This window comes from Vollenhovia emeryi, unplaced genomic scaffold, assembly GCF_000949405.1.
Source record: "Vollenhovia emeryi isolate VEMERY1.0 unplaced genomic scaffold, V.emery_V1.0 DF939254.1, whole genome shotgun sequence".
NCBI classification, from domain to species: Eukaryota; Metazoa; Arthropoda; class Insecta; order Hymenoptera; family Formicidae; genus Vollenhovia; species Vollenhovia emeryi.
This window is the reverse complement of record NW_011967112.1, coordinates 305,224-329,829: the sequence shown is the minus strand read 5'-3', so window position 1 is coordinate 329,829 and position 24,606 is coordinate 305,224. Positions and strand designations below refer to the sequence as shown.

At 40.6% G+C, this 24,606-nt stretch overlaps 1 protein-coding gene across 3 annotated transcripts in view; it reads left to right on the top strand.

Annotated features, from left to right (window-relative positions):
- Window positions 1-22,151, top strand: part of LOC105559797 (lachesin-like) — a 50,387-nt gene extending 28,236 nt beyond the window's left edge. Inside the window, exons 2-9 of one of the 3 annotated variants that reach the window (XM_012008384.1) lie at window positions 6,133-6,222; window positions 8,008-8,129; window positions 15,837-16,022; window positions 16,819-17,011; window positions 19,311-19,439; window positions 19,519-19,638; window positions 20,245-20,415; window positions 20,899-22,151. In XM_012008384.1, coding sequence (XP_011863774.1) covers window positions 6,138-6,222; window positions 8,008-8,129; window positions 15,837-16,022; window positions 16,819-17,011; window positions 19,311-19,439; window positions 19,519-19,638; window positions 20,245-20,415; window positions 20,899-21,269 — 1,377 coding nt within the window. In that variant the 5' untranslated portion in view covers window positions 6,133-6,137 and the 3' untranslated portion in view covers window positions 21,270-22,151. Of the gene's footprint in view, window positions 1-6,132; window positions 6,223-8,007; window positions 8,130-15,836; window positions 16,023-16,818; window positions 17,012-19,307; window positions 19,440-19,518; window positions 19,639-20,244; window positions 20,416-20,898 lie in introns of all 3 variants that reach the window. The other 2 variants (XM_012008383.1, XM_012008385.1) reach the window with 2 other exon arrangements.
- Window positions 22,152-24,606: the final 2,455 nt, after the last annotated feature.

Genomic DNA, 24,606 nt, shown 5'->3' with positions numbered 1-24,606 from the left:
ATGGGCGCACATACACGTAATAACGGACAGGTTTGGTATTGCCTGTCAAAAGATAATCAGATTTGATTAGTATAGATTGTCAAATTAAATAGACTGCCATGTCCGACACTAAAAGGATACGCGCGATCTCACAAATTAACGCGAATGCGCAGTGTGTACGAAAAGAAGAAGAGAGTGTTTCAAGAAAGTTTCAAAGACATTAATTCAGTAGTTAGCGATTACGATTTAACAAAAAACTAAAAGGTATCTCTGAAACGTCTTGAAAATGTGAAAAGGTATGAAAATATATAATTAAAGTGTGACAGATTTTTCAGGTTAATTTCCCTAAAGAGCACGCGACTCTCACGAAAGTAAAGAATTTATTATTATTAGTAACGATTTACTGTTGAAAAGTCGAAACTTAGTAAATTTTTAGTGGTTCAACAATGTTCATATTTTTGTACACGGCGCAGACGTTCGAGATCTTATTTTTCTGAATGTAACACAATCTTGAATCAATGCTCCGCAATCGCGCTTCCAAGACCTACAATTATTAGTCACTTGATCTAGTTGCGATCTAGTTGCGATGAAAAATTACATCTGGAAAGAAAGATACTCCTTAGTCGGAGATAGGAGCTAAGCTATAATTTGCCCCGCGTGCGTTGCATTCGTGCAAAGGGAAATAATTTATGTCTCGCGATAGTTATTAAGAGAGAGCACGTTCAATTGTGGTAGACGAGTTAGAAATTCAACGAGGGACGATCCTCTTGTAAAACTTTGGACGTTCGCTTCACCCCGCGGTAAGATATTGAAAGAAACAGGCCAACAGCAGACTCGTTTGAGAAGATTAGCCGTATGCAAAGGGGAACGGGGAGAGCGCGCTGTTGAGAGAAGAAAAGTGTTCGCTAAGTGCACGTGAGAATTGCGTCGAGCAATTGCGAAGCATGTAACACGACTACCGGCGGTGAGAAAACAGAAGCCGAAATAAAAGTAACCGCTGGGAACACGTAAGTAATAGTTTCGCCGGCAGATAAAATGAACCTGATAAAACGAACGGATAGCCGATGCGCCGTCGATGCCGACCTTTATTTTTCCTTCGCACGCCTCAGAAATCGACTGCAGTAAAACACGGGAGGAAAACAGAAAACGAGATTGCGAAATATAGCGGCGGAAAACGGAAGCGGCGAGAAGCGAAAGTTACCCCCTGGTCTCTCGAGTCTTCCCTGCGTTACCTTTCCGATCGGAAACATCTCGTGGTCGCTAACATTCCTAATTCAACTTGGCTGAAATAAGATTGAGAGGGGGCTTATGTAAAAACTCGGTGAGCTCTATAATTTTTTTACGCCGATAAATAGCGGACGCAAGTCTCCGTTGTACAAGCATTTATTTTATTATTGAAAAAATTCGCGCAAGCCGTACCTGAATTGTAAATTGGCGAGTGCGAAAGAATGTTTCAGCTTTAAGCATGTCCGCGGGCGACCACGTAACTTCTCACATGTGCGCTTACACAGGCGCAACGAAAATTTTCACTACGTAAATCTAATAATGCGGGCACGTATCGACTTTCCAATTATCAACTTTCTCCATACTTCGAGAACTACTGAAATAGTATTAAATTTCTTTAAAATCTATACCGTTAAATCATAGAACATTTTTACGCGGAATATTTTTTTAGCTCCCTCTCTCTCTCTCTCTTTCATAAAACTTTGTGTAAAAAAAATGCCTTAGATAATATGCGTAATTTTTACGCAATTGTCTTGCAAGAATGGAAAATATTTTCAATATTTTGAAACGTTTCGTTCCGCGCGTGTGACTGAAATTTTTTTAAATTTGATAAAAATGCCGGTTGATAATGACGAAAGTTGGGCTGAATGTGTGACAAATGAATTTAATTTTCACATGGTTAATTAACTGCGCTATGAATGCTGGCACTTTAATTATAGCGTACTGCCGCGCGTTTGCCTTTTAGGCACGTGCTTTCAAATAAATTACGTCCACATCTATAATTTTCAATCTATCAGACGTTAACGGATACGCTTGATTATTCATCGGAAGGAAATAGTTGAATGTGCTTGCGCGCACAGTGGAACGATAGGTAACTGCATCGTCGAAGTCAAAGGGGCTTTTGATATCCTGACCACTGATCGGCCCTTCAAAGAGGTATTCGACGTTTATCACCCTTCCCCGTAATACGCGATTCTACTTTCGTATTTATGACGATCTCCTCGTGCATGCTAAAGTGCACCCGGCACGGTTTTTACACGTTGTAATATTATCACTAACGGAGATATTAAACCGGGATATTCGCGGAAATTTTACTTTCATTAATCAAACGCGAGCCCACATTCATAATCGTTGCTTGAATGTTGTTTCAAGAGCGCATTGGATAAAATATTCCGAATTAAATTCCCATACGATACTTATAGGCGCTGTGTGCATCTCATATAAAAAAAAAGCGTAATAAATATCAGAACCAAGTTTCACATCTCGAGCGAGACGTTCGATAATCACATTTTAATAAAAGAACCGTTGTTAAACGCGAATGAAATAATGATAAGTAATTGTTCATGCAAGTGTGAAAATGAAAAATAATAATTTACTTGCCCCAGAGCCGTTCGGCCGTCGTTGCCTCGGTGTCTTCCAGGTTTCGTCCGCCCTCTTCTTCCTTCTTCTCATGAGTTTGCACTTGCACAAAGTAGCACTCGCGAAAGCACCGTTAATTACGATTGCGCGTACTAATTATCAAAATAGATTAATCGCACGGCACTCTCGAATTGCACACGACGAGCACTTTACTACCGGTACATTGCGACGGAATCCTATCGAAATAACACGGAAAAAAATCTGACTTACTGATATCTGCTAATCTTGTCGAATTTATGTAATTGACAGATATTAAAATATCGTGTAATTAAGTTCGTATCATAAATCGTTAAGCGAACATTGATAACTGTTGGCCAGCGCAATTAATAAACTCCCGCGATTAACGATCTATGGAGGCAACGGCTATTTATCGAAGCAAAATATTGTGCACAATTTATTCGGATTTATTAAAGCGATTTGCTTGCAGAATTATTGTTTCGTGATATTCGTATTTCGGACTAAACTTTTTGCTTTAAAAATTCTTAAATCCGAACACCTGTATCTCGGGTCGCGCCTCGAATCTTTCATCGACGTAAACATAATTTGTCTTTGTTATGCGAAATAATTGAGCAATTGGAATAATGGAACAATCGTAATATTCCGATCATTTATTAATTCGACTTGTATTAAATCTATTCACTCGCGTACTACGCGTACAACGCGAAATGTCAATTGTATATTTTCAAATAATCCGCCGCGCCGTAATTAAGTCAAAACTTTATTAATTGAATCACATTGCACGGTACTAGGATTGCCGACATTACTTTCTAAATTTTCCGTCATTAATGAAACATTGCTTGTACGAAATAGATCAATAATTAATTATTATAATCAGCTACAATGAACAGCAATGACTAATGACTACTATTCAAATTTATCATAAAAACATGAGCACAATTAATTCCGTATTGTATTCTTTATTAGCATGTAACGTAAATTTGGCGCTTTTACGTCGATTTGTACAAAAACGTACGATCCATTTTGTCTACCTTGTCGCAATATTGCAAAATTGTCCCGCAACAATTACACAATACTTTAATGACTCAAGTTTCACGTGTAGGTAATCGTTTCGTTTCTCACAATCAGTTGAGCACACTCTCAGTTGGTTTCTGATCAAACTATAATGTTGAACCGTCCGCGTCACAAGACATAAACTTCATTCCGAGTATTTCATTCAATAGATCACGCTTGTGAGATAAAATTCGCGGAACAATTGCTTACTAATTGTAAAACCTGCTTTGGACAATCTATTATTTGCGGTAGAGTTTAGGATAGAATTCTATTTATAATTTTACAAAGCACCAATATTTTCTCTCGTTTCTCGAAAATGAAAAACATATTACACTGAAATGGACAGAAAATTTAAAGCGCGATACGTAAACGAGAAGTAACCGCGACGAAGTATCACGGTTTACGCTTATATTTTAGATGAGTTACGTTTGGTTTTTCCAATCTCTCTTGGTAAACTAACTAGTAGTTAAATTACATGCCTCTCTTTGTTTAATGCGAGGGAAAAACAAAGACACGTATATATGATCTAACTATTAGTTACTTTATCGAAAGACAGGAACAACCAGCCCTCAGCCTCGTGAAATATCGACGTTGATAAAAAGCCGTCGCCTCAATGTGCAAATCGTTACATTGTAGAAACTTAATCATTAATCGAAGAACGTTACTTGTTACTGACAAACGTGTACAAACGTTCTATCCCCACACCCATCGCGTCTCGGAAACTGATAACGCAAAAGTAACACGACGCACGAAGCGACTCTCACGGCTACCTGCCGGCTCGAGGCTCGATGAGCGAATGAGAGCGCGGCGACCTTCGCGTACACAATGATACGGGGAATGTCGCGCGGGGAGCAAAACAACACCGAACGTCGAGAGTTCGTTGTCCGTCTACGAAACTGAAAATTCCATATTTAGTATTTCAAATTATTCCGTTCACAGTGACTGTTCCTATACATTTTGCGTATCACTCTGCGGACTCATTACGTAAGGCAACGATTTCTCCGTTCAATCGAGAGCAGTCTCGAAGAGACGTGTACAAATGTAATTACTTAATCGCAAATCTTAATTACGGGCGATAGTCTAGATTTTGCTGCGTACTTTAATTCCGTGAAAGAGTTGCGCATTTCTATAAAGACAATTAAAAGATCACTTCTGACAAAGAATGTCGATAAAACAGACAGCTTTAGGGTCCCCTTAATTTATCATTGTTCGCGACTTTCTTCACGTACGGCGGAATTGTTGGCGAACGCGAGGGCAAGATCGACCCAAGTCACAAAGGGGAGCGAGGAAAATTTTCATTTGACCATCGGACTGCGGTCGTTACATACGTATGTGGTGCACGCATCCGCGCGCACGTGTGCCCCCGAGATGCGGAGTGTGCGTATCGCGAGAGGGTGCGGAGAAGAGGGTGCACCTCCATTGCCATTCGAGAGTATTATTGCGGCGCTGGCCGGTCGGCGACGGGCGAACGGGAGATATATCAGTGGGTTGGCGTTTATGTGGCGACCAACTGTCGAGTTAATATTCACGCGATTCGGGGCTGACCCTCTCCTCTCCTCGTCCTCCTCCTCCTCCTCCTCCTCCTCCTCCGTCCGTATCCTCGTTCCGAGCACGCGTCGACGACGTCGCGAAATTCTCGATTTCAACCCCCGATCTCCCTCTTCTCTCATCCCGATTGCCTCATCGTGACAACTCCCTCGCGCACATCCTCTCACGCGAAATTTAGTGTGTTAGGGAAAATTCTAATCACGGCTGTTTTCGTTCAGTTGATTTAAATTTGTGAGATAAGAAAATTTAATTATTATATCGCATCTGCCAGTTTTTAATCGACAACGCTACTGGCTTTTGAACTTTTACATAACTTTTTGCAGTAATTTTCATCGGCTTTTTTTGATAGTTTTTATATCGCCACATTTTCCAGTGACGAGGAGGCGTAAACGAACTTTTCTATCTCTGGCCTTGCAGCTTGTGCTGGTTCTTAGCTATTTGTGAATTAACATATTGCAAATTTTGATAGAAATATGAACAAACGTGTACTAGTTCTTTCCGTTTCAAGTTTCTGTATTTATATTTTTCTTGTCTCGTTTCGTTTTAATTATTTGTGTTATCCATTTTCATATCTGTAAATTATTGTCCATTGATGCAGAAGAGAAATCGCATAGTTGAAAATCATCGTAATTGATGTTCAAAACATTCTAAATCCAAAGTTAATTGCTTTATTTTTAATAAAGTGATTTTCAATGCATCGCGCTGACCCCGTCTATGTTCACATTAATTTTAAATCAGCGAACTGTAAACTTTGTTGTAAATAAATTATTATTTACGCAAAGTTACAGGTATTAGTATTTTAAATAACTATCATGAATAAAAAAAACTTGCAAATACAAACAAATGAAAAAAAACACTTTAATTAAGGCTTTTAATCCGAACGTGATATTGGTCGGCTCGTTTAATACATTTAACACACCACTTTAACGTATTTCGCACCTTGTGTTTCAGTACGTATGGCGTATGGCTTACCCTATGGCATGGCATCGCGGAACTTCGCACTGTGCGCCCTTATTGTCGCCTTCCTCCACACCAGTCTCGGTAAGAGTCGAATATACCGCTTCGGTAAGGTAAGTATTTCCGTGACGCGCAGATCCTTGCGAGAAATAGGGGGAAAAAAAAAGAGAGAAAATCGTCCGGGGGAGTTGCGAGGAGAAGCAAAAGTTACAAGTTTTTAATCCGCACGAAATGACAGAATTCCCTCCTTCCCTTCTACACAGGGATCGCCGCGACTGGTATCGTGCCCGTTACTTTTGCGCCGCCTTTCTTTGCTCCAGTTACGGTAAGAATCAAATAGAATCCTTCTCCGAAGACGTCGCTATCGGTAGCCTTTCGCGTTTCCGCGGGAGCTTAAAAAGAATCCCCGCTTTAAAAGAAGCGGGAATTGCAAAGTAGCGCAGGCCCGCCCGACTTCTCTCCCGTCTCGGAAAGCGAAACGGGCTCGCGTTTTGTATCGTTAAGCTTATTTATTTATTACCGCTGCTCGTTTATCGCATAACTGTGAATCGCGAAATTCCTTTGGAAAAATAATATTTTATCTTATTAGGCTTACGGACATTTGCGTATGAATAGAGATATGCTATGAATAGAGAACGAAACAAATTAAGGAAATTTCATGGAGTTTACGAGTGCGGTGGAAACGCACCGTTCCGTAAAATTCATTTGTGGAACATTGAGTTTTTACGAGACAAAAAATAAACAGAATGTATGGGAGATATGATTCGCAGATCGTGAAAATTTCCTCCTCCTTGCTGTTCAATAGTTATTGAGACTCCCCTTTTATTTCGACGCGACGTCCGGTCGATTTCTCATTGTACAAGCAGGCGCAAATCACAATGCATAGGTGGTCGAGCACTCGACTCGCATGTGCGCGGGCCAACAAAAATATTACCCGATCTTCGGGGTAGCCTTTCCACGCGATAGATCATGATAGATGATGATTACTCCACAAGTCAGCGAACTTTCGCTCGGCCGTGTTCCACGTGATTAATAAACATTCCGTTTCTCGCGAAACTTTCCCCCCTTTCCTTCGTGCTCGCGTGATCGCCTCGGACTAAGTTAACCGAAAGGGATACAGCGAGCATGTATCTTCCCTTCTTTTTTTTTTCGTTTTACCTATTAGATTGGATTCCGTTACCGCGAGAGTGATCAACGCGCGACTCCCCTGCGTGAAACGTCACATCGAATTGGCATCCGCCGCGCGAGAATGCGAGGGGTGAATATCGCGACAGGCAAAGGTTACGGGGTCCATAAGGGTTTGACGCGGTTAATCGACACTCCATTACGCGACACTCCGACTCTCCCGCGTGTTGCATAATAAATTGTACGGAACGTTTCAGAAAATTTGTACGATAATAAAGTAAACAGCCTAAGAAGTTGTAAAACGTTACAGCCAATTCGCGAGCGATGATAAATCGAAGAGTACAAGTCAATTTTTATCTATCGTATTAAAACAACGAGAGGTGTGCAACTCGCGTGAAGATAAATTTTCATTAAAAATGAACGTTCTTCGGGGTCATATGGGGCGACGTGCCGAAAGAATTATGGTTATCGCGCGGTGACATGGTCGACCGGTCGCTCGTTACATGCGCAAGTAAAGCGGCGATCTAGATTAAATTTTGCTCGCGCGGCACAAAAAGGTGATGGGCATTCTTGTATTCCGGGTTTTCCCCGAAATTTCCCTAATGCGCCGTCCATACATCATATTCGTAACGGCGGCGTATCGACGCGGCAAGTTGGCCGCGCGCGGTGGGCTAATTAAGGATTAACTTGGCCGATCGTTTTAGCCGTAATCGCTGGCGCATAATCGCTAATTGCATAATTCAGGACAAACGCCGCCCAAGTCCGAGGTCCTGCCCGAATTTCTGGCGCTCCTGGAAAATCACACGGTCACCCAAGGTCGCGACGTCTCCTTCACCTGCGTCGTTAATCATCTCCAGTCTTACAAGGTAAATGTACTCGTGCTGCTCGCGCGCGCGTGTTGTAATTAGCCAGTCGATTAGGGCCACCGCTCGAAATAGTAAGTAGTGTGGCCTAGATCGTATTTTCGCTTAATATACCGGATGCAGCCTAGACGGATTGTATTGCCGAGTAATTGCGACGTAACCACGTGGAACCATATTATTCCACCGCTCGATTATTAAGCGAGTATTATCGTCACGTGTCTCGGGCAATGGTCATTCGAAACACTCGATTGCGAAGCAATGCGCCGTCAAATGCTATAAATACATAAGTTAATCTTGTGAGCCTTAATTCTGTAGCGAAAGAAAAAACGAAGGAACGACGAGCAATAAGGGCGTATTCATAAGAAATGTCGCTGGAGCAAAAGGTCAAAATAATTTAGGGCCAGTTTCACAAACGTCGGTTAACTGTTAACCAGAGTTCAGTCGACTCCCTATCATTTTCCATCTTATTATTTAAGAAGAAACGGGAGAATCAAGTGAAACTGACCTTTAATATTTTATCACAATCATATTAATCCATTGTGGGCCGCCAGAAATCTACGGGCTGTGGACTGCCAGAAACTAAGAAATTCAGGACATTGGATCAAAATATGCAAAGTTATGAAAACAAATTTTTTCCACACTTAACATTCAAAATGGCAGACCAATACGGTGGACCGAAATTTAAAAACTTTTTTTCCCGTGAAAAGTTTTACACAAGGGTTTTGTGGGTCGCTGATCACGAATATGCATTTAGATTCCCGAAATTCAAGATGGCGGACCCAATATGGTAAAACTGTAAAATTTGCCACTCTATATTTTGATTGTAAAACTTTAGTTTTCCACGTTTTTTCCACATATTCCATATTTTGCCCAAATTTCGTAGCTTTAAGGAGTTTAGACGCGTGTGGGTCGAGTGAAAACGAGTTTTCTTCGAATAATCTGCATTTTGACGAGATCCGATCGGCCATATTGGGTCCGCCAGCTTGAATTTCGGGAATCTGATTGTAAGATTCGTGATCAGCGACCCATTAAAACCCTGTATATAATTCTCTTATCTTTTCACTGGAAAAGACAACTTTCTTTTTTAATTTGGTCTACCACACTAGTCTGCCATTTTGAAAGTATGAAAATTTGGTTTCGTAATTGTACATATGTTGATCTAATGTCCTGAATTTTCTTATTTCTACACTGAGAGCTGAAAAACAGTGATGGTTATAACATTTTTCCTCGTTTTTAACGTTTAGTCTTTCTTACAGTAACCATTACGTACCATTACGTACCACTACAGTAAGCATTCTCCCAGTAATCAGTACGGATTTTACAATAACTATTACAGATTCTACAGTAATGAATATTGTAGATCAACTGATTGACTGTTACTTACTAATCCAGTATTGAATCAGTACTGTATTTCCACAATCATTACGATAAAAACCAGCAATGGTTTTGGTACAAGATTTTATTGAAAATAAAAAACTTTTCCACTAGTTCTTTTTTCTAAATTTTTTATATGTGGGATTCGAACCTAAGATTTCCGATTACTAGCCTAGTACGCTAACGCTGAGCTAACTATTTATATATGTTTATTATTCTACCCTACTGTTAGGCTACATATTATTTACATATTATTTTAATGCTGGTGGTCAACAGTAATGGTTACGGAATTGCACATCACTCATTTGCGTATTAAGATTAAAAGTTGAGAATGAGCAAAAATTCAGGGACTATTACTGTTTTTCGATTCTCAGTGTAGCAGTCCACAGCCCGTAGATTGCTGGCGGCCTAGAATGGGTTAAACTCCTTCGTATGTTCGTTAATTATATTCTTTTTGTTTCCTAGACAAGATATTGGTGTTTAAGATTTTACAAAGTTTTAAATTATATTTTCTAAAATTGAATTTGCGCAGAACGGTTCTATTTGTCAAAGGATCGATTTTACCGAATAAGATCGTATGTAATGATGTTACGTCATGTCATAAGAGGAAAGAACAATTTACACATAAAGAGATAACTTAGCTCTCGCAAAAATGTCAGGCGTGTACGATATGTTGACTTTTTCGATCGTTGTTTCTTGAACTCCTAAGGGAGAAGCCGCGAGCGACGCTACAAATGTCAGGATGTTTTCCTTGAGATCTGCATAACGAAACAATGCAAATCCAGTGAAACCGCCGAGTATTCGATGCATTTTCCAACGATAGAAAGACAAAACCGGTAGAACGTATTGAGATAACGTTTTCGATCGTTTTCGTATCAGCAAAGCTATCTATTCCGATTATGCTATATTTTTTTCATCCGCAATATTTTTACATTACAATGATTACAGATACGCGAAGATCGAACGAAAAGAGAATCGTACGAAACGAGAATCTTATCTCAAACGTGCGCGACTTCTCGAATCTAATTTTGCAAATATACACAACCCAAATTGAATAGACAGAAATAAATCAAACGTTAATGACAAAATCAGCGGTGAATTTGGGATCGACTTTTTCTTCGCGTTATTATTTATCATTGCTCTCTAACTTTTTGATCATTCAATATCTCTGCAATTAAACCTCTCAGATGGGGATTCTGTTGAAGTACACTTAAAATTAGCTGAACAGTTCAGATTCCTTATCTGTTTGCTCTTTCAAATCTTGATTACTCGCGAAAAACCCTTTATTTTCGATTGCTTGATTACTCGAAAACCACCGTGAAATTTTTATCGAAGAAAATCCCATCTCCACAGGCTAATTCCATATCTGCCGTGTTTGTTCCGGGAGGCCTCGAGAAAGTATTTGTACATAAATTTTTTTTGGACGCTATCAATTTTTGCTAGCAATTTAGCCGCAGTGTCGGCACGTCGCTTGTTTTTCACAATCGTTGTCCAGTGTCAACATTGACCGCGATTTAATGCGGAAACGCTTCGCTCTTCGTGTATCTACTATTGCTGACTTGTGTACGTGCGTCCGTGAGGGAAGCGTTCGGTCGTACGCGCCAGAATCCAGGGAATCTCTTCTGGGACGGACCCTGGTCGCGAGTAATTCACTTTCAAGAAGAAGTCCAAGTTTTGATTGCGTGCTCAGATCGCGACAATCGTTTCTATCGCGTTTCTAACGCCATTGGAGCGTGTCCGTGGAGATGCTCGCCGTCTTGTCGCTCGCGGCTCTGCCGAAGGGTCCTTCTCTTCCTCTCCCTTTCTGTCTCTCTCTCTCTCTCTCACTCTCTCTCGCCGGAAAGAGAAAGGAAACGACGGAAGAAAGGACATAAATCAGATCCGCTAATATAGCGGCGCTGAATAGCCCTGATTTTTGCCGCTTCTCCCCCTTTTCGTTCTCCTTTTCCCCGTGCGACTCGTGCTGACTTTGCTACACCGTTTATATCTCGTGCACTTCAACCAGACGGCGATTAGATGGAAAACCGTACAGAGAATAGACGCAATGTTGCAACTAACAGCGTTAAACCATTGCACTAATGAGATTCTATCGTCTCCAACGAATCGCATAATAGAGAAATCTGAGATATTTTAGAAGCAAGCGGTATGCACTTCTTAACAACAAGAACAGAATTTATTTAGTTTAGCCAATTGTCCCCAGAGAACATTATGTCTTAAAGACACCTTTAAGACGTCTTATGTGCCGATTTTCGATGTCTTTTAGACTTGTCTTAGAGATTTAATTTATCTCTTTTCCCCTAATATATTTTGCGTAAACATAATATGTCATGGTCCCCAGCGAGAAATATATCACACTTATCTTGTTCATTGAATATTTGCACTACAAATCTCATTATTATAATTTCACAAACTTTTCTATTTTTAAAAAACTTTCCAAAATAAATTAGCAATATGTCACAGATGCTTTAACAAATGTATAACATTAATTGGAACTTTAAAGGCTATAATATAAACACTATTTGACACAAAATCAATATTTTACATTTATATAAGACGTCACAAAGACATCTTTTCGATAATGTCTTAAGACTCTTTTTTTCTGACGTCTTATAGACGTCTTTTAGTAAAGTCTTGAAGAAGTCTCTTTTAAGACGTCGTTTAGACATGCATGATTGTCTGGGTCACATCTTGATAACTGCGAGGCTGCGAAAAGAAATAGAATTTGAGCCGCAAACGGAAAGATCTTTAATGACTCGCCGTGCATCTTTTTGTACGCATTTTTTTCTACATCTGCAATCGTGTACTTTCGTGCGAAGTCAGAAGCCCCAATCTCAGCTCCGTTCAATTTCCGATCAGTTACTGTGATAACATTTACCCTCTTGTTTCACTTCCCATCTCGTTTAGATGTATTGTTGGCATAGAAAGAAACCTCGCGTGCGCGCATGCAAAATGTTATCTTTTTCACTTTCCTTTTTTCTCCTCCTCCGTTTTGTTTAATCACGTCCAATGTACATTTTTTACGTGACTTTATTTTTTATTTCTCTCTGCAGCATGCGTGCACTTTCTATACAGGCAACAGAGAGAGAGAGAGAGAGGGGCACGTTTGCGCGATGGTGAGGAACGAAAACCTTTTACAAAAACGCGCTCGTTCCCGTCCCTGCATCGAAAACTGTTTAATTTGGCAAGCTCTGCCTCGAACTCGTAGTCGCGTTACACATAACCGCGTCCCGTGCATCCGGTAGCGTCTAATCTCAGAAATTTAAGCCTTTACTGCAGTCCCGTATAACGATCGGTGCAGCCGTATCCGAAGCCTCCGATGCTATATCTCTCCGCAGGAAACTCAAGCCTTGTAATTAGACACGCATAGTGTTACGTCGGTGAAGTATTTCAAAATTGATTGAGAGGTATAGGTTTTTTTAGTGTATATAAAAAACACGTAGAATATCTCATCTCGGAATTAATGTCCTTTCGTAAATACGTATCGCGGGCCGCGGGCACGTCTGGAGACGCGAATTCCGACATATTATCTCATGTGGATATCTGAACACAACTAAACTTAGTAGCTGAATGCCACGTAATACCTCCGTAAATGCAATACCCTGAGATGCAGTGTCATGCAAACCGCGTGCCTCAGACATATCGGATGTCTATAAGGACACCTGGGCCGATTGCTTCTGATCCGCGAAGGATCACACGGAGATTCCACCGTGCGGGTCATCGCGACAAAAGTTTTGTTCCCAACGGGCAGACGTCGACCCTCTCTCTTTGCGTATTTACGTACACTTAATATATATATATTACCTATTTAAATTCTATTGCCGATCGAAACGCGTTGACGCGGGCTCTTGTCCGCGGTTTAAAAGCCCTTTTATCCCGTTCAATGGCTCCGCTGCTGTCTGAAATATGACAGATCGAGCTTGCCGACCCTAGCCAGGGAGAAGGGGCCTGTAAGCGCGAAATAGGGGTTGCAGCGGCGTAAACCTGAGCGGAATTTGAGAGTGCAACCTCCCAATGCCGCGCCAGCGGTTCGGTATGAATACCGATAAGCGCCTTTCGCAAGCATCGCGACGCTTTTTAAGCACCACCTCGGCGCCGTACTAATGAAGAGTTCACGCTTTTCCTGTGAGCTGGGCTCCAAGCTCCTCCCATTTCCCTTATGCGGAATACAACCATCTTTCCCACTCGCGTCAGAAAGAATAAAAATCTTTCCTACCACTTTCACGTATCCCGCGTTATTTATCTTTACAGCTTTCTTTTGTCGCCGTTACATAAAGAGGCCTTGTTATAAACCGCGGAAATTGTGGGATCTATATATCGTCTAATTAAAATGTACACATTAATTCATTATTTATTGGTTTTTACTACTTTATTATTAGTCCCTACTTCTCAACTGTGAAATGCGAAATCGTTCACCCTCAGAAAGGATTTCTGTTACTGATTGTGAGACAAAAAGTACCCGGACAACATGCGTGTCTAAACGACGTCTTAAAAACGATTTTAAACGAGACGTCTTTCAAACTTTACTAAAAGACGTCTACAAAACGTCAGAAAAAATAGTCTAAGACACTGTCAAAAAGATGTCTTTGTGACGTCTTATATAAATATAAAATATTGATTACATGTCAAATAGTGTTCATATAACTTTTAAAGTTTTAATTAATACACTCGTTAAAGCATCTGTGACATATATTGCCGAGACAATTTTTGAAAGTTTTTAAAAATAGAAAAGTTTATGAAATTAGAATAATGAGATTTGTAGTGCAACATGTAGTGTATAACGATCGTGTTCTTGGGACAAAGTGGAGAGCTTGAATGGCGTGAGGAAACAGGGAAGAAGCTAAGATTATAACGAATAAGAAACTATTTTAAATATCGACCAATCTCTTTCGCAAAGTCGTATCTTATCACGAGACACGGTAGTGTCTCGCGCCAAGTGTAAGCGCAGCTAGTACCGTTATAATTTTCGGGTTTTTGTGCTTAAACACTCTTTCTAGGCCGGAATAGCCGCGAACAAGTTGTCGCTTCTAATGCTACGAAGTATTCTTCTTCTCTTCTCTTTCAGTAAGGAGAAGAGAAACGCTCCGAATCGTTTGCAGCGGCAGCTTGATCGCAGCCTAAAACCAGAAATTGCGTAATATCGAGATACTACCTTGCGAAGATCAGTCGATATGCCCACATTACATGTCTCGAGGACGTCTTTAAGACAAGTCTTAAAGATGTCAAAAAGACGTCTTTCTGATAACTTCACAAGACATCTTAGAACTGTTCAAGACGTCTTTAAGATGTCTTTAAGACGACGTAATGTTCTCTGGGTATTCTTGATGCACTTATATTTCTCACAACTTCATTTAGTATAAAAGTAAGACAATATCATAATAAAATCAACAATTCTTATTCTCCTCTGTCGAATGAAAAAAGATTGACTTACTATATTGAGACAAGAGTAACTTATATAAACGTAAGTTTATATTCTTGCGTTTAGAATAAACTGCCCCTCCATCTTACAACGTACAAGCTGGCACCACGATACTCGACAAAAGACGACACATACTACCATTTTAGTCTAGATTTTAGAATTTTTGATTTGAGATTAAAATGTTCCTTTCTCTATAATAAATATGATTGGCGCTATATCGATCCTGTTTTATGATACACTGAAGTGTAATAGTATTGAATCCGGAAATTTTTTCTGTGGGTGTTGCTACCGTGGTTTTTTAAACAGTTTCTTCAATAGACTGTATTTATTTCCACGCACCGTATCATATGATAATAAAAACATAATCGTTTGACGTACGAAGTATCTTAGAATTTTAATCGTTATACTTTCTAATCAAATTGTCTGTAGTAATTATACATAGTAATTGTGTTTGAAATGCGTTTATCATCGAAGACATTCGACTCCCGTGGAAAACCTTCATCATTCTTTTTACTTATCAGTCAATACATGCACATTTATGATTTGCTATATAAATGCTAATGTAAATATTGCTACTTAACGTTGCGGGCTAAATTAAATGTATATTTTCAAGTATTGGAAATATTTCGATATTCGATACGACTAGTTATAAAGGGATATTTGACGTTTGTAAAGAAATGTCTATTGCCGAAGAATATTTGCAGAATATATTCGTCCCCGCGTGCAAATTTCGTTATTCGCCAAGTTTCAACAAATTCGCAAACACAGCGAATGCACCGAGTACGCGAAACATAGAATTATTTACGCGCAATATATCGGGTGCGTTTTATAATTATTGTTCCGAGCGTTGTACCGTATCTAAATATATGGTCCCCGTCCCTACACGGGCGAAATGAGCACCTTTGTCACGTCACTCGCAGGTCGCCTGGATAAAGTCGGATTCGCGTGCGATTTTGGCCATTCACACGCACATGGTGGCGCACAACTCACGCTTGTCCGTCACTCACAACGGCCATAACACATGGAAGCTGCACGTGACTAACGTTCAGCCGAACGACTCCGGCACGTACATGTGTCAAGTTAATACGGATCCTATGAGGAGCCAGGTCAGTAGAGCTGTTGAACATTAGCGCGACAGTCTCTATCACGTTCTACGTTGCCGCCGAATAGGGGACGATATGTCGTTCCGACCCCGCTGTATGACGCAAATGCCGCGTGAATGCAAGGTACACGCCGCGTATGTCCGTACGGAGGACATTCAGCGCGGCGCCGGAGAACGCTCGTGTCGCGGCATAAAGTTCTTTTCTAATAAGCTACTTTTTTTAATTCAGCTAGATTTGTAGAAATTTCTCCGACCCGAGCTCGCGAACGAAAGAGCAAAGTCAATTCAACGTATCTCTTTCATTCTTCTTAGAATTATATTTTTCAATTCATTATTTTGTTTTATCCAGGTTATACCTTGGTTACTTTCTTGCTCTTTTCGGAAACATTTATAAGTGGAGGAAAGTCCTCTATTACGAGATAGGATTCTGATACGAGATAGCAGGATTTCAACGTCCAAATTCAATCGCAAGTCTTTTTTCGCGACGATTACACGACCTAACGATCGATTTTCCACTAAACAGATTTCACTCCGAGGGCAATAAATTCATAGTGAAACCAACAGGTGATGCCTATTAATTTCGCAGAAACCCCGCTGCCTCATAGTAGGGGACTTTCCTCTATATCCGAAAACGAAACCAAATACTGACGATATTAGCTAGTATCTAAACGTCTGAGTAGTACACTAAACTTTTGGACACACTGACTTGAATACAATATATTGAAACTCTTTCTTTCACGCTAATTTTAAATTGAGTTCTGTCGGACGTAACAGTTAACAAATGCGAATCTTGCGCGCAGACCGGTTACATGAAGGTTGTGATACCGCCCGATATCATGGACCTGGACAACACCGCGGATATGCTGACCACCAAGGAAAACGGCGATCTGCTGTTACGATGTCGGGCTACCGGCAATCCAGAACCGGTGGTGATCTGGCGACGGGAGGATGGCCGAAACATCACGCTGAGGGACGAGAACAGCGTGAAGCGAAGTACGATGCTAAGTAGTCCTTAGGCATTTTCACGGACGCGCGCGAGGGAATCGAATGAAGCGCGTGAAAAAAAAATGAAATTACGTTACAAAAGAAGAATTTATATAAAAGTAAATATATCTTATCCCATGGCGCCGCTACAATTGCAGCAAAAAAGCTGTAGCGCGCTACGGTAGCCAGTGTCTTGCCGGAACGCACTCAATGACACGTTTCGCAATATATAAAATGCCGAATAATTAGTGTTGACAGTAACACGCTTGTTATGCGATTGTTCAGACTGAAAAGTACAATGCGCGGATAACAATAGAAATCCATGCTTGATCAGTTGTTAATTAATTCAAGGGTGATGCCTGCATTATATCGCGTGAAAGTGAGGCCATCTGTCGCGGTCTTAAAATGCTGGATTAAAATTCCACCATGGGTCCCACCGAAGGGGATGTCATTAAACGCGGGATGCGCCACCGTGGAAAATAGATGAAAATTCCCACCGTCTCGTCGGGCTATGACTAATGATTATGACGCCGTCTCTAAGGGAACGCGACTGATCGTGGCTAAACGAAGCCGTACGTCCGGCGATTTATCTTTAATTGATTCGTACGGTGTGCGCGCGCGCGCGTGATTTTCGAGATGAAATATTCCCGCGCGAGCGGATCGCTTTTAAAAGAGCGGCGGTGTACGACGACGCGGGGTTTGCCCCGTCGTCGGTGTCCGCCGCACCGCGCCCGCGTGTCCCGCGGAAAAGCAGCCATCCGATTAGCCTTCCTGACTGTGAGTGATGGATGTTGACTTTACATATATTTCCTCTTCGCCGTGGTCCCCCCTTCTATCGACTCGCGTACCCGATTGCAATATCCAGTGTGTACATTGCGTCGCGAGAGTGTTACGCTGCCACGGTATCTCCATCCCGCCAGGATGCCTCCGTCGTCTTCTCTCCGCTGAACACGTCGGGATTCTGCTTTCATATTGTCTCGAAAGCTTCTAATTACCGGCCACGACGATGAGGCGCTTTCGATGCATCTTGCAAATGCACTTAAATATACGGAAAGAATACCTTTTTCCCCTCACAACTGAAGACACCCCGTGGGGGAAAAAAAATGGAAAAGAGAGTCTCATTATACAGTGCGAGTCTTTTTAATCTTAACAGACAATTACACAAAAAAACTTTTAAAATAAAAGTTGTACGGTCTAGAGGGGGGCATAAGATGGTGTCATTAATTTGACCTTGAATAGTTGCTCGAAGGTCACGTGAAGGTCACCTTCAATTTTTCTAATGGGACCCCCTATTGTTTATTATACTATCTTATTCTACTAATTAATATGAACACCTTTCGTCGGAAACATTTTTTGATTTGCCTAACGCTTTTCGAGATATTCCAGAGAAAATTGATAATTTTTTCAATATTTAGCTTATGATATCTCGATAACTGTTTGTCGGAGGGAAAAGTAGTACAGGACTTTTTTTACTTGATTTGTTCTCAGGAATATGCTGCTGCAATAGTGCTCCAATTTTTGAAAATTTTTGTGTATTGTAACATCCACAAAATTTACATACGCAAACATTTTCGATAATTAGAGCGCTATTGCAACAGCATATTCCTGGGACCAAACCAAGTAAAAAAATCCTGTACTACTTTTCCCTCCGACAAACAGTTATCGAGATATCATGAGCTAAATATCGAAAAAGTTATCAATTTTCTCTTGAATATCTCTAAAAGTATTAGGCAAATGTTTCAGACAAAAGTTGTTCACATTAATTAGTAGAATAAAATAGTATAATAAACAATAGGGGTTTCCATTTAAGATTTCAAAGTTACCCCCCGCCCCACCCCCAGGGGAGGGGCAGTAGGTAGGTTAACTTTTGCGGGATGGAATTACCCCGTCGAAAATTATTGAGGGTTTATTTGGAACATTTTTTCGTACAATGCTTATTTTTCCAGATAATTTGCAGTCTCAAGTTAAAAAACTTACCCTGTATAATGAGATACTTTCATTTCTTCCCGGGACTAGTCTACAGTAACAGGAAATACTTTCTAATCGACAAAATTTTGATCCGAAATGAGAATTTCTCATTGAATATCGAGAGAACAATTTATGCTTATTGCAATGTTCTTTTTTTTATCCTACGAGAAAGAACACCGCGCAGATAGATGGTGTAGCGTATCCTCCGTACAAAGGAGATGATATTTGAGAAATGATCGTACGTACGAATAAGATTGTTGTGTCGAAAACCGAGAGCGTCTGAAAGACACCTGGATTTCCGAATCTCTCATCCTTTATCACGTCGGAAATGTTAAAGCAGCGCGTACGTTTGAGGGCGAGCAACTTCATCTGCGGGGCATTCAGCGACAGGAGATGGGATCTTATCTCTGTATCGCGTCGAACGGGGTGCCGCCGTCGGTCAGCAAGAGATATTACGTCAACGTCCGTTGTAAGTGTACGCGTGCTTCTACGAGGTAGCAGAACTTACGTTCGGCCAACTTACACTAATTGCATCTTTCTCGTTAAAGTCAAACCGCTGATTAAAGTCTCAAACCAGTTAGTAGCGGCGCCCGTCGACAGCGACGTCCTCCTCCAGTGCTACGTCGAGTCCTCGCCGAAGGCTCTGAACACGTGGTACAGAAACAACGGTGAGGGAACACCGGCTCACGCTCTGCATCAGATCCCTTGCCTTTTCCTTTCGGGAGCGCAGGCTTAATATAACATTCAGACGCGTAGTTATCTACTTTTCCCATCTCGCAATCGGTTACCATTTGCGACTCTTTAATTATCAATTTAATTGACTTATTATACTTGTTTATCGGCAATCTCTATGCTAGGATTAACGAAAAACTCGATGAAAATATGTACAGCGTTTCGTTTCAACCGGGATTACGGTTCCATGTCGACTTTATTATACATATACGCAGCAGAATTAAAAAACTATAAAAATTTTTCTACAATTTGATAAAAATTCGATAAAAAGTCGAATAATATAGTTATTCTCTCTGCGAGAACAGCCACGACGGTTTTATTATTCATTCCGTTGAATTAATAATTTTATCAAAAAGATAAAATATTTTAAATTAATCAAAAAGATAAAAATATTTTAAATTAATAAAAATCCTTCTGTCACGTCCTCTTCCCCCCCCCCCCCGCTCCCACCTAAACGCTTCAAGTGAAAAAGCATTCTGTTTTTAAATGTAGACGTGAATGTGTATTCTCGATCGAATTATCCCTGAAGATATTTACTTTAGGAGTCAAACTACTCGCTGGTGAGAAACACGATATATCGGAAGTAACCGTCAACGATTATGCATATCAGCTGAATCTCACTGTTAAACACCTTGACAAATCTGATTTCGGCACGTACACGTGTGCAGCTGAAAACGCTTTCGGAAAAACGGAGGGGTCGATAAGGCTACAAGGTACAGTATGCACTGTTATAACTGTTCCTATATACACGTCGTAAAGAAATTTATTTAAAAAATTAGATATTGTAGATCCACAATCTTGTTAAATCCCGCTGAGAGTAATTGTTTATTTTGTCATCTTATAATCTTTATAAATATGCACGTGCATGAAGAAGAGAACGAATTTTGTTCCATCATTTATGTCTAAAGTCGTTAAAATGCGAGGGGGAAACCGCTGACCAAAATCTTGTAGACCAACGCCCACTAATGCCCAGTGGGCATCACTTTATCTTGTTTATATATATCTTATTTTATCTTTACAATACCCCGGTAATGCCCAAAAAATGCCTAGTAATGCCCAGTAATGCCGCAAATCTGTACACCGCAATGCCCTCAGCGGTTTACCCCTCGTTAAAATGTTTACTTATGCCATCCGGCCTTTCAATTGTCAGACAATTAATCCGCAATCGTCCCCGTTGCTCCGAAATCGAATTACAGAGCTGCAGATGTCCAAGCCGACGACAGTCTCCACGCGACATACCGAGATCATCGAGAAGCACACCTGGCGCAAGCAGACGGAGAAGAAGGAGAAGAAACACTCGTTTGTGCACGACAAAGCGGAGTCGGATCTGACCCTGAAGAGCGTGGGCCACACTACGCCGATGTCCAGACGAAATTCGTCAAACTCATTGCCGAATATCGCGAACAAGTCGCGAATCTCCTCCGCGTTTCCGGCGCCGGCACCGGCCCCGGCGCATTCGGCACCGACGCAACTGGACACCCAGAACGGCGTGGAATCATTGCGCGATTCGCGACTCTGTCACGTCGGCCTCGCCGTGATCGTCCTGATGATTTTAAATCACGACTGAAAGAGACCGAGGCAATGAGATCGTACAATCATAACGAAGTTGGATCACTGATCGCAATTTCGGTCGACAGTTGAAAGACATGCGAAGTGGAATTACGTCTAATCGATATTACGATAATGTTTTGTCACATTTTCGTTTAAGTGCCGAAAGAACGCGGCGGGGACGCGAGATATTGAAAGTGTCGGTATTTTGCTGTAAATAATGAGACATTTTTATGACAATAAATGTAGTTGCGTCTGAAAAGTAAATGAGATCACGAAAAAGTATCTGAGAAGTAGATGATCACGCTGCTAAAAATGTACGCTTGTACGCTCATTATACAAAGTGCGTTCCAGACGATGCTGCGTTTGCTAATGTTAATTTTACATCGAACCTGAGGCGATAAATTGACGTGTGATATTGTTCCTTTATTTCGATGAAAGAACACCATTTTACATACTGTCGATTAGTAGGCGCTATTAAACATAAGAATCAGATGAATCGATCCGATTGGTTCGTGTAATTATCGGTCAATATAGATAAGCGTATACGTCGGCGGAGTAATTAAAGAGGGGTCCATATTAAAAGCCGACTGAATTCGGGGTTCGTCCCAGTGAGAAATGATTCGTCGATCGACGTCGAAATGATGTCGTCGACGTCAATTCGACGGTGTCGATCGACGAATCATTTCTCACTGGGGTTGGTCTTCAGGCACTGACTGAATTAAATTCATTCGTCTCTAGGAACAGCCGTATTTAACTCTAACGAGAATTATGACATGTATATATGTATGACAATAAATGTTGTTTCTACTATCCGCGAGCGCGATCTCCCTCTTTCAGGATGTTCTACGGTTTTTCTTTTCAGCAGGTCTCTTTTTTTTAATACGCAACTAGAAACGATAAAACGCGCGCTTCGCGCGCGCAGTTTGTGGCCAAGCATTGTATATTTTTAAGAATTTGTATACACGCGAAGAAGTAATTGTATGCGCAACGTCAATTTAAAATAAAAAGTAATTTGTCACTCACTGATACGGTTCGCAACAGCAAAGTTGTACATCGCTAACTATACATGTTAAACTGTAACAATACAAAAATGTATGATTATTATAGACTAATTATGTAAAATCCAGACTATTGTATTAAATATACTTTATATTTAATATTTTTGAAAATGGGTATTTATTAAAATAATTATAAAGAATACTGAAAGTCTTCCTTTTAAATATGAACTCACAAAATTTTATACGTATGGTTTTGTCTCTAACACTTATTCGAATGCTCGTTGGAATCATTTGAATAAATAAAATAAAAGCACAGAACAGATGATTCATTTTGCACAAGTAGCAAATAACAAAAATGTAAGACACTTACCTTACGATTCCTCTGCCGTTGCCCGATGCCGTCTAGGCCTGCTCCTCCTCTCAGATTTTCTTGTTGCACTTACACTCACAGCACTCACTCGCGAAATTTCGGACACTCCTGTACGCGATGTAAAATACCGTGAAATGCAGTACGCAACGTTCTTTACTTCCTGCCCGTTCGAGTTGCGAAGAACGACAGAGCGAATTACAGCGTGAACGCCCAAGTCGCACAAATATCTCTCTCTTCCCGAAAATGGAACAGATTACACGAAATCGATAGATAGTTAAAAGCGCGGTGCGTAAACAAGATGTAACCGCGACAACGTACCACGGTTTACTTTTATATTTTAGATGAGTTCGTCTCGTATATATAAAATATCCATGTACACGTTAATAAAGAGCCGTCGCCTCAACGCGCAATTCGTTTCTCATTACAAGTTGTAGAAACTTAATAATTAATCTAGCGTTACTTGTCACTGATAAAGGAGTCCAAATCAATAGCGTTTTATCCTTACATTCTTCACGATCGAGTCTTGGAAACCAACAACGCAAAAACAATATCACGCACGGAGCGACTCGCGCCACTGCTTGCCGGCTCGACGTTCGGCGAGCGAATGAGAGCGCGGCGACCTTCAGGCTTCAGGTACAATGATGGTACGCAAAAACATTGTACGTCACCGCGCCGAGTGAAAAACAACAAAAAAACGTTGAGAATTCGTTGGCCCATCTACATAATGGAAAATTCCGTACTTATCACTCGCTCGCCGAACGTCGAGCCGGCAGGCAGCAGCGAGAGTTGTTCCGTGCGTGATATTATTTTTACGTTACCGGTTTCCAAGACTCGATCGCGAAGAATGTAGGGATAAACGCTATTGATTTGTACACCTTTATCAGTGACAAGTAACATTACTCGATTAATTATTAAGATTCTAAAACTTGTAATGAGAAACGAATTGCATGTTGAAGCGACGGCTCTTTATCAACGTGTATATAGATATTTCACGAGACCAACTCATCTAAAACATGAATGTAAACCGTGGTACTTTGTCGCGGTTACATCTCGTTTACGCACCGCGCTTTTAACTATCTATCGATTTCGTGTAATCTGTTCCATTTTCGGGAAAAGAGAGATATTTGTGCGACTTCGGCGTTCACGGCGTAATTCGCTCTGTCGTTCTTCGCAATTCGAACGGGCAGGAAGTAAAGAACGTCGCTTACTGCATTTCACGGTATTTTACATCGCGTACGGGAGTGTCCGAAATTTCGCGAGTGTGTGCTGTGAGTATAAGTGCAACAAGAAAATCTGAGAGGAGGAGCAGGCCTAGACGGCATCGGGCAACGGCAGAGGAATCGTAAGGTAAGTGTCTTACATTTTTGTTATTTGCTACTTGTGCAAAATGAATCATCTGTTCTGTGCTTTTATTTTATTTATTCAAATGATTCCAACGAGCATTCGAATAAGTGTTAGAGACAAAACCATACGTATAAAATTTTGTGAGTTCATATTTAAAAGAAAGACTTTCAGTATTCTATATAATTGTTTTAATAAATACCCATTTTTTTAAATATAAAATATAAAGTATATTTAATACAATAGTTTCCATTTTGCATAATTAATCTATAATAATCGTATACATTTTTGTATTGTTACAGTTTAACATGTATAGTTAGCGATGTACAACTTTGCTGTTGCGACTCGTATCAGTGAGTGACATATTACTTTTTATTTTAAAGTGACGTTGCGCATATACCATAATTACTTCTCTCTCTCTCTCTCTCTCTCTCTCTCTCTCTCTCTCTCTCTCTCTCTCTCTCTCTCTCTCTCTCTCTCTCTCTCTCTCTTCGCGTGTCTATAAATTCTTAAAAATACACAATGCTTGACCACAAACAGCGTTCTGTCATGTCTAGTATTTCTAAATTGTAAACCTTTATTTACTCTGAACCTAAAAGAGAAGTGAAGCACATCGCGCTTCGAGAAAATCAATCGGCATCGCG